Genomic DNA, 14,144 nt, shown 5'->3' on the forward strand with positions numbered 1-14,144 from the left:
GAGATCCTGAGTGAACAGAACTTTTGAAGTCCAGACACAAATCCTCAATTGGATTGAGGTCTGGACTCTGACTCAGCCTCCAGAACGTTCTCCGTGTTGTCTTTAAACCATCTCTGAGGATCTTTGTCTATTGTCTTTGACTCATCGTCTGGATGGAAAACTAATCTTCTCCCAGTCTCAGTTCTCTTCAGACTGCATCAGGTTGTCCTCCAGGATTTCATTTACCCTCTACCTTAACAAGCCTTCCAGGACCTGCTGCTGAGGAACATCATGATGCTGCCACCACCATGCTCACATCATGATGCTGCCACCACCATGCTCACGTCATGATGCTGCCACCACCATGCTTCATGTTATGATGCTGCCACCACCATGCTTCACATCAGGATGCTGCCACCACCATGCTTCACATCATGATGCTGCCACCACCATGCTTCACACCATGATGCTGCCAACACCATGCTCACATCATGATGCTACCACCACCATGCTTCATGTTATGATGCTGCCACCACCATGCTTCACATCAGGATGCTGCCACCACCATGCTTCACATCATGATGCTGCCACCACCATGCTTCACATTATGATGCTGCCACCACCATGCTTTACATCATGATGCTGTCACAACCATGCTTCACATCATGATGCTACCACCACCATGCTTTACATCATGATGCTGTCACAACCATGCTTCACATCATGATGCTGCCACCACCATGCTTCACATCATGATGCTGCCACCACCATGCTTCACATCATGATGCTACCACCACCATGCTTTACATCATGATGCTGTCACAACCATGCTTCACATCATGATGCTGCCACCACCATGCTTCACATCATGATGCTGCCGCTACCATGCTTCACGGTAGAGATGGTGTGTTTGTGATGATGTGCAACATTTGGTGTCTCATCTGATGACCATAAAGCTTCATTCTGGTCTCCTCAGACCAAAGAACCTTCTTCCAGGTGACTTCAGAGTCTCCACATATCTTCTGGCGAACTCTAGTCCAGATTTAATTTGAGCTTTTTTCAACAGTGTCTTTCTCTTTGGTACTTTGCAGCTTTGACTGATGAAGAACAGGAAACAGGTGTTTTAGATTAGTCATGTTACAGGGTTTGACTAGATATGCAGTCACTCATTGTACATTTACATTTCTAATTAATTGACATTACTTTGTAGAAATCTGTTCTCACTGTAATATAGAGGAGTCTCTTTGTGCAAATTCTTGTGAAAAAAGCCAAATTAAAATTGCCATGATTCAGTGAAAAGCAAAGCAAAGGGAAGCGAAGGGAAAACTACAAAGGTGATTGAATACCGCCACATGAATGCAGACCTGATGTCACCACCAGCCAATAACCAGTACAGAACCAGTCAGAAAGGTACAAACCAGTCTAAAACCAATTCAAAAGCAGCCTAACACCAGTAGACAATCAGTCCAGACCCAGTCTGAATCCAGCTCACCCATCTGTGACGTTGTTTACGACTCCAGAGGTCGCTGATAAGAACCTATAAAGATCTGTAATCTGGACTTCCCTCCCTCACATCTGAAACAGCAGCATACAGGTCACACCATTTCTGAGAAATCAGCCTGATTCTTCCTTCGGTTTGTCCTGAGAGAGGAAATAAAGACAGAAACCTCAGATGTCCTTCAGAGGATCAACATCTTCCTACTGTAAGTCCACCAACGCTGCTCTGTTGTTGTTCCACATCAGTAGGAATCGGTTTGGAGTTAATGCACCTACCGATCTAGTTAATTAATAGAACTCTGAACTGTATTCTGAGGGCAACAAGGAGTTCATGAATGGATGCTGCAGTTTGGGTAATGTGTTCTCTTCTCGGGGTTCCAGTTGAAAGCAGAAGAGCTGCAGACATTTAGAGCGTTTTTACTGAGTTACAGGGAGGAAATAAAGGCAGGAGTCATTTTCTGTAAATCAACAGCACCAAGGTTTGATTTTAGAGACACTTCTCAACTATTAAAGGCAGGAGAAAGACTGAACGAACTTTTATACTTGGGTTTTGAATGTCAGATGAATTAAATAGTTGGCATGAAGCTCAGTTTGCATTAATGCTGACTGTCAGGCAGCAGCAGGTAAATGTAGTTATTAATCTCCTCCATAATCTGCAGGAAGTTAAAAGACATCCAGCAAGAATGAGTGAGGTTGACTAGAGGATGAATCATGTGCATCACAATAAAACACTTTAAAGTATTTTAATTATGAAAACAAGAATAAAATCAGACAACAGACAGTAAAAATGTCTGCATCAGATTCATCACCTCCACCCTCTTATCTATGTTCTTACCCTGCAATAAACATGACGGTGAAGGTAGAGAACAAGCTGATGAAGACGACAGTGAAGTGGTGGAAGGAAAACAACTTCCCACTAACAGGATGGTGATTTTATTCAGTTGTGTCTCATTAAAACTGAGGATTTCAGCCTCCAGCTACAAGTACTCCTGTAAATGTACAACAGCAGAACTTTCTACCACAAATGGAGCTACACAATCTGTTGTGTTGCACCGAAACTTAAAAACTGATGGAAAAATGATGTAAAAACTTTACTTTGAATCTCCAGAAGCGCTGCTCTGTTCCAGTTTGATGAACAATAAAATGTATTCGCTTGATAAACTGAGCGTGCCGACGTTTGGGCTCAAATAAGACTCAGTATGATCCTGAACTTATGAAGTAAAGTTGATAGAAAATACCAGAGTTTGTAGTTTGTAGTTGTTGTTGATGGTCTGAAGGAGGAACTTCAGTTTGTGGACGAGCAGAAAAAAATAGATTTGTGAAAAAAAGAAAAACACTAAAGACAGAATTCATACTTGTTACTTATTAAACCCTCATAAACCCATAAAATGCTGAGTGAAGGAAACTTTTCCATTAGTGTTGGATTATTGAGACATTTCTACTGACATGTATCAGATGAGACTCTTGAAGTTTGGACTCAGTTTATATGCATAAAGATTTATTTCTGCTGATAATTCTAACAATCATCTCTGAGCTGTGCTGAGGTCGTGCTTCTTCCTGTCTGTAGTCACAGTCTGGGTTTTATTGATTGATCAGGTCTTTACTGTGTTTTAATCTGCTTATATAACTTCATTACTGTCTTTTAATGTGGGCTCTTTTCAAACACGCTGCGACTGAATCACTCTGCAGGTGCTGCTTTTACTGAACTCTGGAAAATCCAGTTGAACTTTCTGTGCACCAGCAACCTGCAGAACCTTTTAAAGCTGGACTCATTTTACTCTCAGAGTTATTCAGGATTTCATTTTATACTATCATCTATCCCTGTGTTAGTTTATTTATTATTTTGAAATGCTCATATTTATGGTTTCACAGTTTTACTAAGTTCGCTCTTTAATATTATTTTGATCCAAGTTCCTTGTTTGTGTCCCGACATCTTTTATTCTCCTTTGACTACATAGTAAATGAGGCCTCCGTACTTCATTGTATTCTGAGTTTAAATAAAGGTTGAGTTCATGAAATGAATAAACTTCAGCATCACACACTGTGAGAACTTTGCTGAGTTTTAGATAAAAGAGGTCCGTTTCTACATTTACTTGTTTTTTTTACCAAATCTATTCTACAGAAACACAAACTAGAGATTCACCGTCTGTATTTTCTCATGCTGATTTATTTTTACTAGTTCAGATTTTACTGACACTAATTTCAGTCCACAAAGATGCAGCTACAAGGTTTGTCACAGCTTCTTAAACGTAGCGACTAGCGTTCTGGTAGCAACGTTAGCATTGCAGCTGCTGTTAGTGCAGAGAAAGACTTTAGTTTTTCTACTGGAACATCAACACACTTTAAAGACAGATGAGGAGTTTAACAACCAGTCAGTTGAGTTCATTATAGTTTATGATGGTGACACAATCTGTATTTAATTTCTGTCTGATGTTAACTTCATCAAACTTGGCTGAGTTTCTACTTTTTCTGTGTAGATCTTGTGGTGCTGCTGTCCTGGACAGGCCTCCTTTAGAAAAGAGGTTCCTAACCTCAGTGGGACTTACCTGGTTAAATAAGAAACAGGAAGATACGGTATGGACAGTCATCACTAATAACATGTGTCTGTACTAAAAACCATATTTGCCACAAATGCAATAAAGTTTCTTGGTGTCAACAGAATATTTCCTGCTGCTGTTATAACTCATCTGCAGACTAAACTCAACCAGTTTTCAGTCTCCTTTGTCGGGTCTTCACTGTTTCTACAGAAACTACTTCAACCTGCATGAAATGTGCTGAAACCAAACATATCAACAGGTACTGATCCTTCTCATTCACAGTGAAACAATCACACACATCCAGAGGTCATAGAGTAACATCTTATTGAGGCTTTTTAGAGCTTTTTCTCTCAGCACAGCTGCCTCCTGCATCTGGACACGACTCTGAACCACAACAGTGAAGTTGTAGCAGGACAGCAGGAGAATCACTGTAGTCTGAAACAATTCAGATTACAGACCAACAACAAAACAGAGCAACAGGTTGGACAGCAGAAGAGTTCCAGAAGTGAACTAACCAGCTGTTTTCTGTCTCCACTTCAGACTGAATGATGGACTGTGAATCTGGAGGGACGATGGAGGTGGCGGCGCTCGGCCGACCCTTCGGCCTCGGGATGCTGTACGACTGCCGTAAAGACTCACTGATCCCTGGTAAGAATTCACATGGAAAGATCATTGATGCATCACAGGCACACTTTCAGTATTTAAAGTCATTATAAAACGTTTTATCTGCTGCATTTAGATCAGTTCTGCAGCATTTTTTAGTGATTCAGCTTAAATCCAAATCATGGAAGTCCTCAAAGTTGCTCAGTTGTGATGTATTCAGGTTTCTCTGGAGCAGAATCACTCTAAGACTTCACAGTCTTTACTCTGTTTGTCCTCAAACTCTCATTTTCTTCCACTGTACATTTAATTGCTGGGAGGAAGCAGGTAGGCTGTAATATATAGGGTTACCCTCAACAGCAACATGGGACTCCTGGAACAATACTGGAGAGATTTTAACACATTAGTAGGAACTCCACTCATGTAAAATGTTTGTTATAACACAATGATAATAAACATTGTCAGACTGCATTGTTTATTCAGAGAGAAGGACTGTATGGTGTTTCTACTGTCTGGTAACTAAACACAGAAATGTTGGTGTTATGGCCACTGTCTGGTGTCATCTTACCAATGTTGTACATCTCAGTCCCACTGCCCTGCATCCTGGTTGATGTCTCATCTTGTCCTGACTTGTCCAATGCCAGATTTGCTCCTTAGTTGGTCGATACCTCTCCTGTGCCTGAATAAACCAATAACCAGTAGCCATCAACCCATCAGTTCTCTTCTTCTTATCTGTGGTTGGGTCATGGTGGCAGCAGTAGAAGTAGGTCATCCCAGACGTCCTTCTTACCTTCAACATTTTGCAGTTCCTCCTTGAGGGATCTCCAGGTGTTCTTAGGCCTGATGAGATATGTAATCCCTCCAGTGAATTCTGGGTCTACTTCAGGGTTTCCTCCGAGTAGGACATGCCTGGAAAATCTCCAAAGGACCCAGGAGGTATCTTCATCTTCATCATCATCATGCTGGAGCCACCTCAGCTGGCTCCTTATGACATGAAGGAACACTGACTGTATTCTGAGCTCCTTCTGGACGTCTGAGCTCCTCATCCTATCTCTAAGGCTAAGCTCAGCCACCTCATGAAAGAAACTCATATCAGGTGTTTGTATCCGCAGTTTCAATCTTTTTAAAAACTTGTGTCATTGATCACAGTTGTATTTTCTTCTGTTGAAGTGAGTAACTCATTTATCAGGGGCTTGATTGTTCATAAGAAGAAACAGTCTCCTTGTCAGCTTACATGTCCATCCATCCATTATCTGTACATCGCTTAATCCTCATTGGGGTATCAGGGAGTCTATCCCAGCTGACTTAGTGTGGAGGCAGGAGACACCTGGACAGGTAACAGTCTATCACAGGACTACATATAGAGACAAACAGTCACATTCACATTCACAGCTACAGACGATAGAGAATCACCAGTTAACCTCAGCATGTTTTTGGACTGTGGGAGGAAACTAGAGAACCCAGAGAAAACCTACATATGCACAGGGAGAACATGGAAACTCCATGCAGAAAAAAGAAAGGTCCCAGGCTGGGAAACGGAGATCTTCTAGCTGCAAGGCGACAGTGCTAACCACTGAACCACTGTGTAGCCACAGTTTACATTGCTGGTTAAACCCCCACAATGCTCTGTGCTTACCAACATGAACTTCCTGTAGTCTGAAGGTGCATGTCCACTACGGCTGCAACAACAAATTGATTAAATCAATTAAAATCGTTTATTAAAATCATTGGTAACGAATTTCATTATCGATTCTTTGTGCCACGCGATTCATGCGTCACTCACCATGTCGTGGAGTGTCTACTTCACCTGCAGAGCTTTGTCAATGCTGGTTGACTGAAATAAAATTTTTTAAAAACTCCACTTGCAGAGCGAGTTGAACAGAGCGAGGTGGAGGCAGAGCAGAGGCGGTATTTTCACTGAAATAGTAGATTCAACAAAAGAAACCTGACCGGCACGGAGAAAACAGTTTGACCGAAGTCCTCAAAAGTGTGGGAGCGTTTCACGCTTCACAAAACAAAAAACATGCCACGTTTCCACTAGATGCGATTTTCTCACACAGCAACGCACGCATCTGAAAATCGCACAGACGGTGGGCGGCCACTAGCGGACCACAACATTGTCACATGACGGCACTTGAGCAACAGTGGGCTGCTATGTGACCGAGCCTGACGGTCCGGCAGATGAGTCGGATCAACACAGCGACTCGGCCGCAATCTTTCTCTTTTATCTCGAAAACACTTGAGCTAAAAGTATTTCTGAAAGCATTTGAGGTGAGGAATAATCTGTGCAGCAGCTGAATCTGTCTTCGTTTTAGGTCACCGACAGCTAGTTTAGAAGTTTGAGGACAGTAACGATGCGTGGAATCTCCACACGCTGCATCCAATTTGCATAAAGTAGAAGTCGAGTCTACTTTATGCAAATGAGCTGCGGCCCGCTCCAGGTAAACACACTGGATCGCAGCTGGAAACATGCAACATTCGGTGTGTCGCATCTAGTGGACACGCATCTTAAGTCACTACATTATCCTGCGTTTGTTCCATTTTAAAGTGAAGAAACGTAACGTTGGTCTCTCTGGTAGTTCGCCTGATGCTAGCCTTTGCTTGTTAGCTGATTAATGACAATGATAGGGCACGTGTGTGTAAGAGATACTTTTTATTTCACTTTAATCAGCTTAAGCAGGGTTTGAATATGCATTAGAAATAAGCGTAACTTGCACACAATGGTAGTAGTAATTTGAAGATTAAGCCTCAAGTTGTAATTTTCTGACAACGTCTGAGTGAAGACACTGGTCTGTGTTGGAGTGAGGCAGGATGAACTGCATTGACAGGCTTCATGATGAGAAAGACATCATGTCCACCACAGCAAGCAGCTGTCCTGACTGAGAGCATCCTCAACATGATGGTCACTGACACGAGGCTTCTGTCGATAGTTGAAGACGAAGCCTTCACTACAATCATCTTATTTGTTCTGTCAGTCCAAATCTTCTATTTCTGAATAAAGAGGCAAAAATTAAAAATGTGTTTTTTAAAATCCGATTCATCGATTAATCGACAAAATAATCGACAGATTAATCGATTATTAAAATAATCGTTAGTTGCAGCACCAGTGTCCACTAGATGCGATTTTCTCACACATCATCGTGCTGCATCTGAAAATCGCACGGATGCTGGGTGGTTACTAGCAGGCCACAACATGGTCACATGACAGCTTGAGCTTCAGTGGGCCGCCACGTGGTCACGTGATCGAGCTTTCAGCTCGACAGTCCAGCAGATGTGTTGGATCAACAAAGCGGCTCGGCTGCAAACTTTCTTTTATTTCAAAAACACTTCAGCAAAAAGTATCTCTGAAAGCATTTGAGGTGAGAAATAAGGTGTACAGCAGTTGAATCTGACATCATTTTAGTTCACCGATGGCTAGTTTAGATGTTTGACTAAAGTTTTGTGATACGTGGGATCTCCGCACACTGCATCGAATTTGCATAAAGTAGAAGTCTAGTCTACTTCATGCAAATGAGCTGCTTCCTGCTCGACCGCATGTGGCATGCTGGTCTGGTTGCGGTGCGTTTCCTGTTGCGATCCAGTGTGTTTACCCGGAGCTCATTTGCATAGACTCAAATTCTACTTTATGCAAATTTGACGCAGCGTGCGGAGATTCCACACATCGTGAAACTGTCCTCAAACATCTAAACTAACTATCCGTGAATTAAAACGAGGACCTACGGTATCAAACAGTAAGAGGCTCCACCTGGTGGAACAATCAGGTACTACAGTTAATCTACATTTTCTGACATCGTTCTCATACTCTTCTCTTCTTTATCCTTCAGAACAAGTTGGGCAAAGTTAATAATGTAATAATAAGAACATTAGCAATGCTGGGTATTCTGGGAAGTTCACTAAAATGTCTGTAAATGTCTCTTTTGCCTGTTGAGACAGATTTCAGAGAGACTCTCACTCTAAATTTTTTTTTTATTTAATTTTATTATCCCTTATTAATCCCACGAGGGGAAATTCTGATTTTTGCATCTCTCCCCAATTGGGGGAGTCAAAGCGACAGGTCAACCACAGTACAGCGCCCCCTGGAGCAGGAAGGGTTAAGGGCCTTGCTTAAGGGCCCAACAGTGGCCACATTGGGGCTTGAACCTCTGACCTTCTGATCAGTAGTCCAGAGACTTAACCGTTGCGCCACCACTGCTCCCATGACAACATTGTCTTTTTGATTTAAAATATATTATTTTCTTCAGGAAGCTGAACTTTATTTTGTGTCTTTATCTTTTACAGGAATAACCCTGTGGGACCGTGGTGATCTGAAGAAACATATCGAAGAGAGACCAAAGCCATATAATGAATTTGAAATAGTTGCATCTGAATCAATTGAGGACAAATCTTCAGCACTAAATGTTAACGCATCACTGAAGGCAAGTTTCTTGGGTGGACTGGTTGAAGTTTCTGGATCTGCCAGTTACCTCAATGACAGTAAGTCTTCCAGAAATCAGGCCAGAGTAACACTGAAGTACGAGGCAACCACAAAGATGCAGGAGCTGTCCATGGATCATCTTGGAAGTGGCAATATGAAGCATCAGTATGTTTTTGATAAAGGTTTAGCAACACATGTGGTCACAGCCATTCTTTATGGGGCACAAGCCTTCTTTGTGTTTGACCGTGAGGTGTCTGAAAACGAAGATCATCAAGACATTCGGGGAAACATGAAAGTGATGATCAAAAAAATCCCCTGCCTTTCTATAGATGGTGATGGTGCCCTGAAAATGGAAGACAAGGACAAAAAAAACCTTGATAAATTCTCCTGCACATTCATTGGAGACTTTTGCCTTCAGAAAGCTCCTACATCCTTTCAGGAAGCAGTAGAAGTCTACCAAAGCCTGCCAACATTACTGGGAACCAACGGAGAAAAGGCTGTACCAATGAAGGTCTGGTTGTTGCCACTGGCTAGTTTAGATTCTTCTGCTGCCAAACTCGTCCGTGAGATAAGTATAAGATTAGTTCAAGAAGCACAAAGAGTCCTTGAGGACTTCAGTGAGCTTGAAATGAGGTTCAATGATGCTCTGAGATCCACCACTGCACAGCAGTTCCCACAGATTGGAAAAAAGATTAAAGGTTTTAAAGAAATGTGCTCAGAGTTCAAGCTGGAATTTCAACAAAGCTTAGCAAAGAAACTTCCATCGATCCGAGGAGGAGGAGAAGAAGAGGCTGAACTCGCAGAAATCCTGAAGAAGAGACATTCTTCACCTTTCAACAGCAAAAACCTGAACGAGTGGATGGACTGTAAAGCGAGAGAAATTGCTATTCTAAAATCCTTCACCAAAATGATGAAAAACACCAAGATCATCTCATCTCAAGCTGGTCTAGATGAGGAACTTTTCAGTGCAGAGCATGCTGTGTGTTTCGTCTTCACCTCACTGGGAAGTGATGAACCATACCTCTCAGCTTTATCAAACTACTTACAAGGAACAACCAAACCAGAAGAACTTCAGGATCCACGGACTCACAATACAGAGAAAGAACAATGGTACCGTTCCAAAGAAACAGCAAATGAAATGAGGAAAAAAGCAAAACTCTTCAGTGATTTTGCAGAAGCCAACATGAAGAACAAGAACACAAAGTTCCTGATGGTGGGTTTAACAAATGAGACACAGAAAGGTTCAAGCATCTACCTTTATGAAGACGGTTTCTCTGTCAGTGAGAACTTTGAGCCTCCTTCAAAGCCTGAAACTGTGACAGCAGCAGACATAAACCACAACAGTGTGAATCTGAAGGTTTCTCCCCCCAGATTTGGAGCAGAGAACATCACCTCCTACTTTGTGGAGTTCTGTGTCAGAGGAGAGGAGGAATGGCAGCAAAAGGAAGTGCTGAAAGCTGGAGAAGTCACAGTGAGCGATCTGAGTCCAAACACAGAGTACATGTTCAGATGCAGAGCAGTGACCTCAGCAGGCGTTGGGCCGGCCAATGTAGTCAGTGACTCCATTAAAACCTCACCCTGCAGCCCTCCTGGAGAACCTCACGTTGAAGCAAACTCATGTGAGATCTCAGTACGCTGGAAGAAACCTGCTGAGCTCGGACAGGACGTCCAGATATTGAGCTACATCTTGGAGTTCGCACAAACAGACAACAAGGTGAAACAAGAAGATCTGCAGTGGAAACAAATGATGACAACTGCTGAAGAGGCGATCATTTCAGGGCTTCAGTCAGAGACAGGATATGCAGTCAGGGTCAGATGTGATTGTGGTGTCGATGGAAAAAGCAAAGAAAGCATCACTGTTAACGTCTCTACAACAACATTCAAGCGTCTCCCAGAAACAGTCAGACGTACAAGTGAAAGGATGAACTCTGATTCACCCTCAGTTTACAAACTGAAACTAGAAGAAGAAGAAGTTTGCACAGACGGCTGCCGGAAGTTTAACTTTAGAAAAGAAAGCAGGAGGGAGAATCGTACGATAATTGTTTCTGGAGGAACCGGATCAGGAAAGTCGACTCTCATCAACGGAATGATCAACTACATCCTGGGTGTCCAATGGGAGGACTCATATCGGTTTAAGTTGGTCGATGAGGATCAGTGGAGATCACAAAGTCACAGCCAGACGTCTGAAGTCACGGTGTACAAAATCAACCACCAGGAGGGATTCGAAATTGATTATTCACTGACTATTGTAGACGCTCCAGGCTTTGGAGATACAAGAGGCACAGAAAGAGACAGAGAAATTGTAGAGCAGCTACGTAATCTCTTCTCTGATCATCGTGGTGTCACAGAAATTGATGCTGTGTGTTTTGTAGTTCAGTCTGCTTTAGCACGACTCACACCATCTCAGAAATATGTGTTTGATTCAGTTCTCTCAATCTTTGGCAAAGATGTGGCAGAAAACATCCGGATTCTGGTGACATTTGCAGATGGCCAGCAGCCACCAGTTCTAGAGGCCATCAAAGCTTCAGGTGTCCCATGTCCTAAAACAGATGATGGGCTGCCAGTTCACTTTACATTCAATAATTCAGCCTTGTTTGCAGACAACAAATCATCTGTGACCAACAACACAGGTGATGATGAAGATGGAGGTTTTGATCAGATGGTTTGGAACATGGGAACAAAAAGCATGAAGAGGTTCTTTGATGCTCTGAATGTCATCCAAACCAAAAGCTTGAAACTGACAAAGGAGGTCCTCAGAGAGAGACGGCAGCTCGAGGATACAGTTGAAGATTTGCAGAAGAAGGTTAAACTTGTTTTAGCCAAGATGGAAGAAATAAAACAGACATCAAAAAAACTCAAAGATCATGAAGCAGAGATGAAGAGAAATGAGAACTTTGAGATTGAAATAACTGTCACAAAGCCTTATCAACATGACATTTCAGGTAGTGGAAACTACACCACCAACTGTCAGGTGTGTCATTATACCTGTCACTATCCTTGTAGAAGAGCAGATGACAAAGATAAAATACACTGTTCTGCAATGAAAAATGGATTCTGTACTCAGTGCCCAAACAAATGCCAATGGAATGTACACTTTAGTCAGAAGTACAGGTGGGAGTACAAGGAAGTGAAAGAAAAACAACCACTGCAACAGCTGAAAGAAAAATATCTGAAAGCCACAGGAGAGAAGACGACAGTTCGGGGAGTGATTGATAAGCTGAAGGCTGAATATGATCATTTGCATGCTGTGGTACTAAAACTGATTGAGAAATCCTCCAAGTGTCTGAACAGACTTAGAGAGATTTCACTGAAGCCCAATCCTCTCTCCACTCCAGACTACATTGAAATGCTGATTGAAGGAGAGAAATCTGAGGGCAAACCAGGCTGGAAAGAACGAGTTGAGTCTCTGATGGACATGAAACAAAAAGCAGAATTAATGGTTAAAGTAGAGAAAAGAGAAAAATTCCTGTAGAGTCCAGAATCTGCAGCCACATCCTCAAAACAGAACTAAACCCAACACAGACGTAGAACCAGAGTCAGATGATGATAGAAAGTAACGTCCAGCCAGTTACAGCCTTATTTGATAGATTTAAAAAAAATAATCACATCAGTTGTACATTTTAATATCGCTGCAATATATACATACACATTTCTTCTGATTTCTGCTTTAATATTTAATGTAATATAGCCACTCAATTATGTGCCACAATTTAAGAAAACTTCTTTCACCAATGCAAAAAAAGAAAAAAAATCTATTCCTGTTAATTGATTTTAGTTTTGATGACATTAACAGTTATTGCATATATTTTCTGATATTAAACTTATTGATCTGTACTGAATTCTATCTGATTGTGTTGTTGTTATGGTGATATTTTCATCTCTTTCTTCAGTGTTCCAGCTGCTTTTAAACACTTTGTGGTTCAACCTCATATCAAAGAGAAAAATCTGATTCTCAGTTCTGTCCTCTATAACTTTAGATTTTTGAAGCCACTATAAAGTTGTGACATGTAAATATCTGAGATTCTGCTGTCAGTCTCCGTCATCAATCAAAGCCATCAGATTAGTATCAGTGAACATCCTCTGATCACATTTCCTTCACTTGTATTCTTCCACTGCAGCTGTTGTTCATGTTAGAAATAAAAATCAGCCTCCAGTTTCCAGCAGAACGTTGCTCACTAAGTAGCTCTGTGAGCCTAGAAAACATGATCACATGAAATTCATGGACATTTTTCACACATTTCACTTTTCTGTCAAACTGTTCAGCTGATAATCACTGAAAGATGAAAATGTATGAAACTGAAAACAACTGAAGAATCTTCACTGGTGGTTTCAATGTTTTAGACTCCACTGTTTCATCTAATAATCATCAATAAATATGTTTCATTATGACTCCAGTGTTTTTTCTGTACTTTTTCTTTCACTGTTCAGATAAAAACTATCTAGCAGGTTTGTTATAATCTGTTTCCAGCTGTGAGAAACTCCAGAAGTTTTCAGAAAACAACAAGACTGAATCATTTGCTGCTAAGTTCAAAGTTTACTTTTGACATAATTATTATTATTTTTAAACCAATGTTGTGTTTTTTTCTCATGTTACAAGTTTTTTTTAAAAAATATTTTGTCACCAATCTGACTCCATACCAGAGGAGGCCGTCGCTGCCTCACCTGTGTAGCAGCAGCAGGTGAGTCTTCAGGGTTACAGTGAATTAAACAACACAACAATTAAGTGAATGCATTTAGAGACCTTTTACTGCCGTGCACAGCTTACATCGGATATATGTGACCTCAGGACTGTAGAGGTGAATATTTGTAATGATTTCTTTGTGATTTCAGCTTTAAGGCAGCAGAACAGAGTTCAATAATCTTTGGTCTGAAATAAGAACAAACAAAAAGCCAAACATCGTAAATCCAAATAACCAAGTATAATTAACTTAAATGACTTTTTACTCAACTATCACATTGCTAGTACATTTACAATATACTTAATAAACAGAAAGACCACTTTACATAGAAATGAAATGCAATATAAAGTCTTTTTTTTAGAACAAAAGGACATAAAGATGCAATAGAAGAGCTAAAAACACCCCCAGACCTCCCCATATTTTATTTTTATTTAACCT

At 41.2% G+C, this 14,144-nt stretch overlaps 1 protein-coding gene across 6 annotated transcripts; it reads left to right on the forward strand.

Annotated features, from left to right (window-relative positions):
- The first annotated feature begins 1,533 nt into the window (after positions 1–1,533).
- LOC111586134 (uncharacterized) lies at positions 1,534–13,416 on the forward strand. 6 transcript variants are annotated; one of them, XM_055014493.1, is made up of 5 exons: positions 1,534–1,682; positions 3,954–4,050; positions 4,136–4,272; positions 4,554–4,661; positions 8,892–13,416. In XM_055014493.1, exons 4-5 carry the CDS (start codon positions 4,559–4,561, stop codon positions 12,497–12,499), a joined length of 3,711 nt encoding a protein of 1,236 aa, XP_054870468.1. In that variant the 5' UTR covers positions 1,534–1,682; positions 3,954–4,050; positions 4,136–4,272; positions 4,554–4,558; the 3' UTR covers positions 12,500–13,416. The 6 variants fall into 6 exon arrangements, with proteins under 6 accessions (XP_054870468.1, XP_054870471.1, XP_054870470.1 ...); XM_055014496.1 differs by having other exon boundaries at positions 4,170–4,272; XM_055014495.1 differs by having other exon boundaries at positions 4,224–4,272.
- Positions 13,417–14,144: the final 728 nt, after the last annotated feature.

Source organism: Amphiprion ocellaris, chromosome 10 (genome assembly GCF_022539595.1).
Source record: "Amphiprion ocellaris isolate individual 3 ecotype Okinawa chromosome 10, ASM2253959v1, whole genome shotgun sequence".
Taxonomy (NCBI): Eukaryota; Metazoa; Chordata; class Actinopteri; family Pomacentridae; genus Amphiprion; species Amphiprion ocellaris.

Bases quoted from the DNA above. Each gene is read 5' to 3' on its own strand.
- LOC111586134 (XM_055014493.1), top strand. From the start codon at position 4,559: ATGATGGACTGTGAATCTGGAGGGACGATGGAGGTGGCGGCGCTCGGC. The intron at 4,662-8,891 runs GTAAGAATTCAC...TATCTTTTACAG, and splicing joins TAAAGACTCACTGATCCCTG to GAATAACCCTGTGGGACCGT.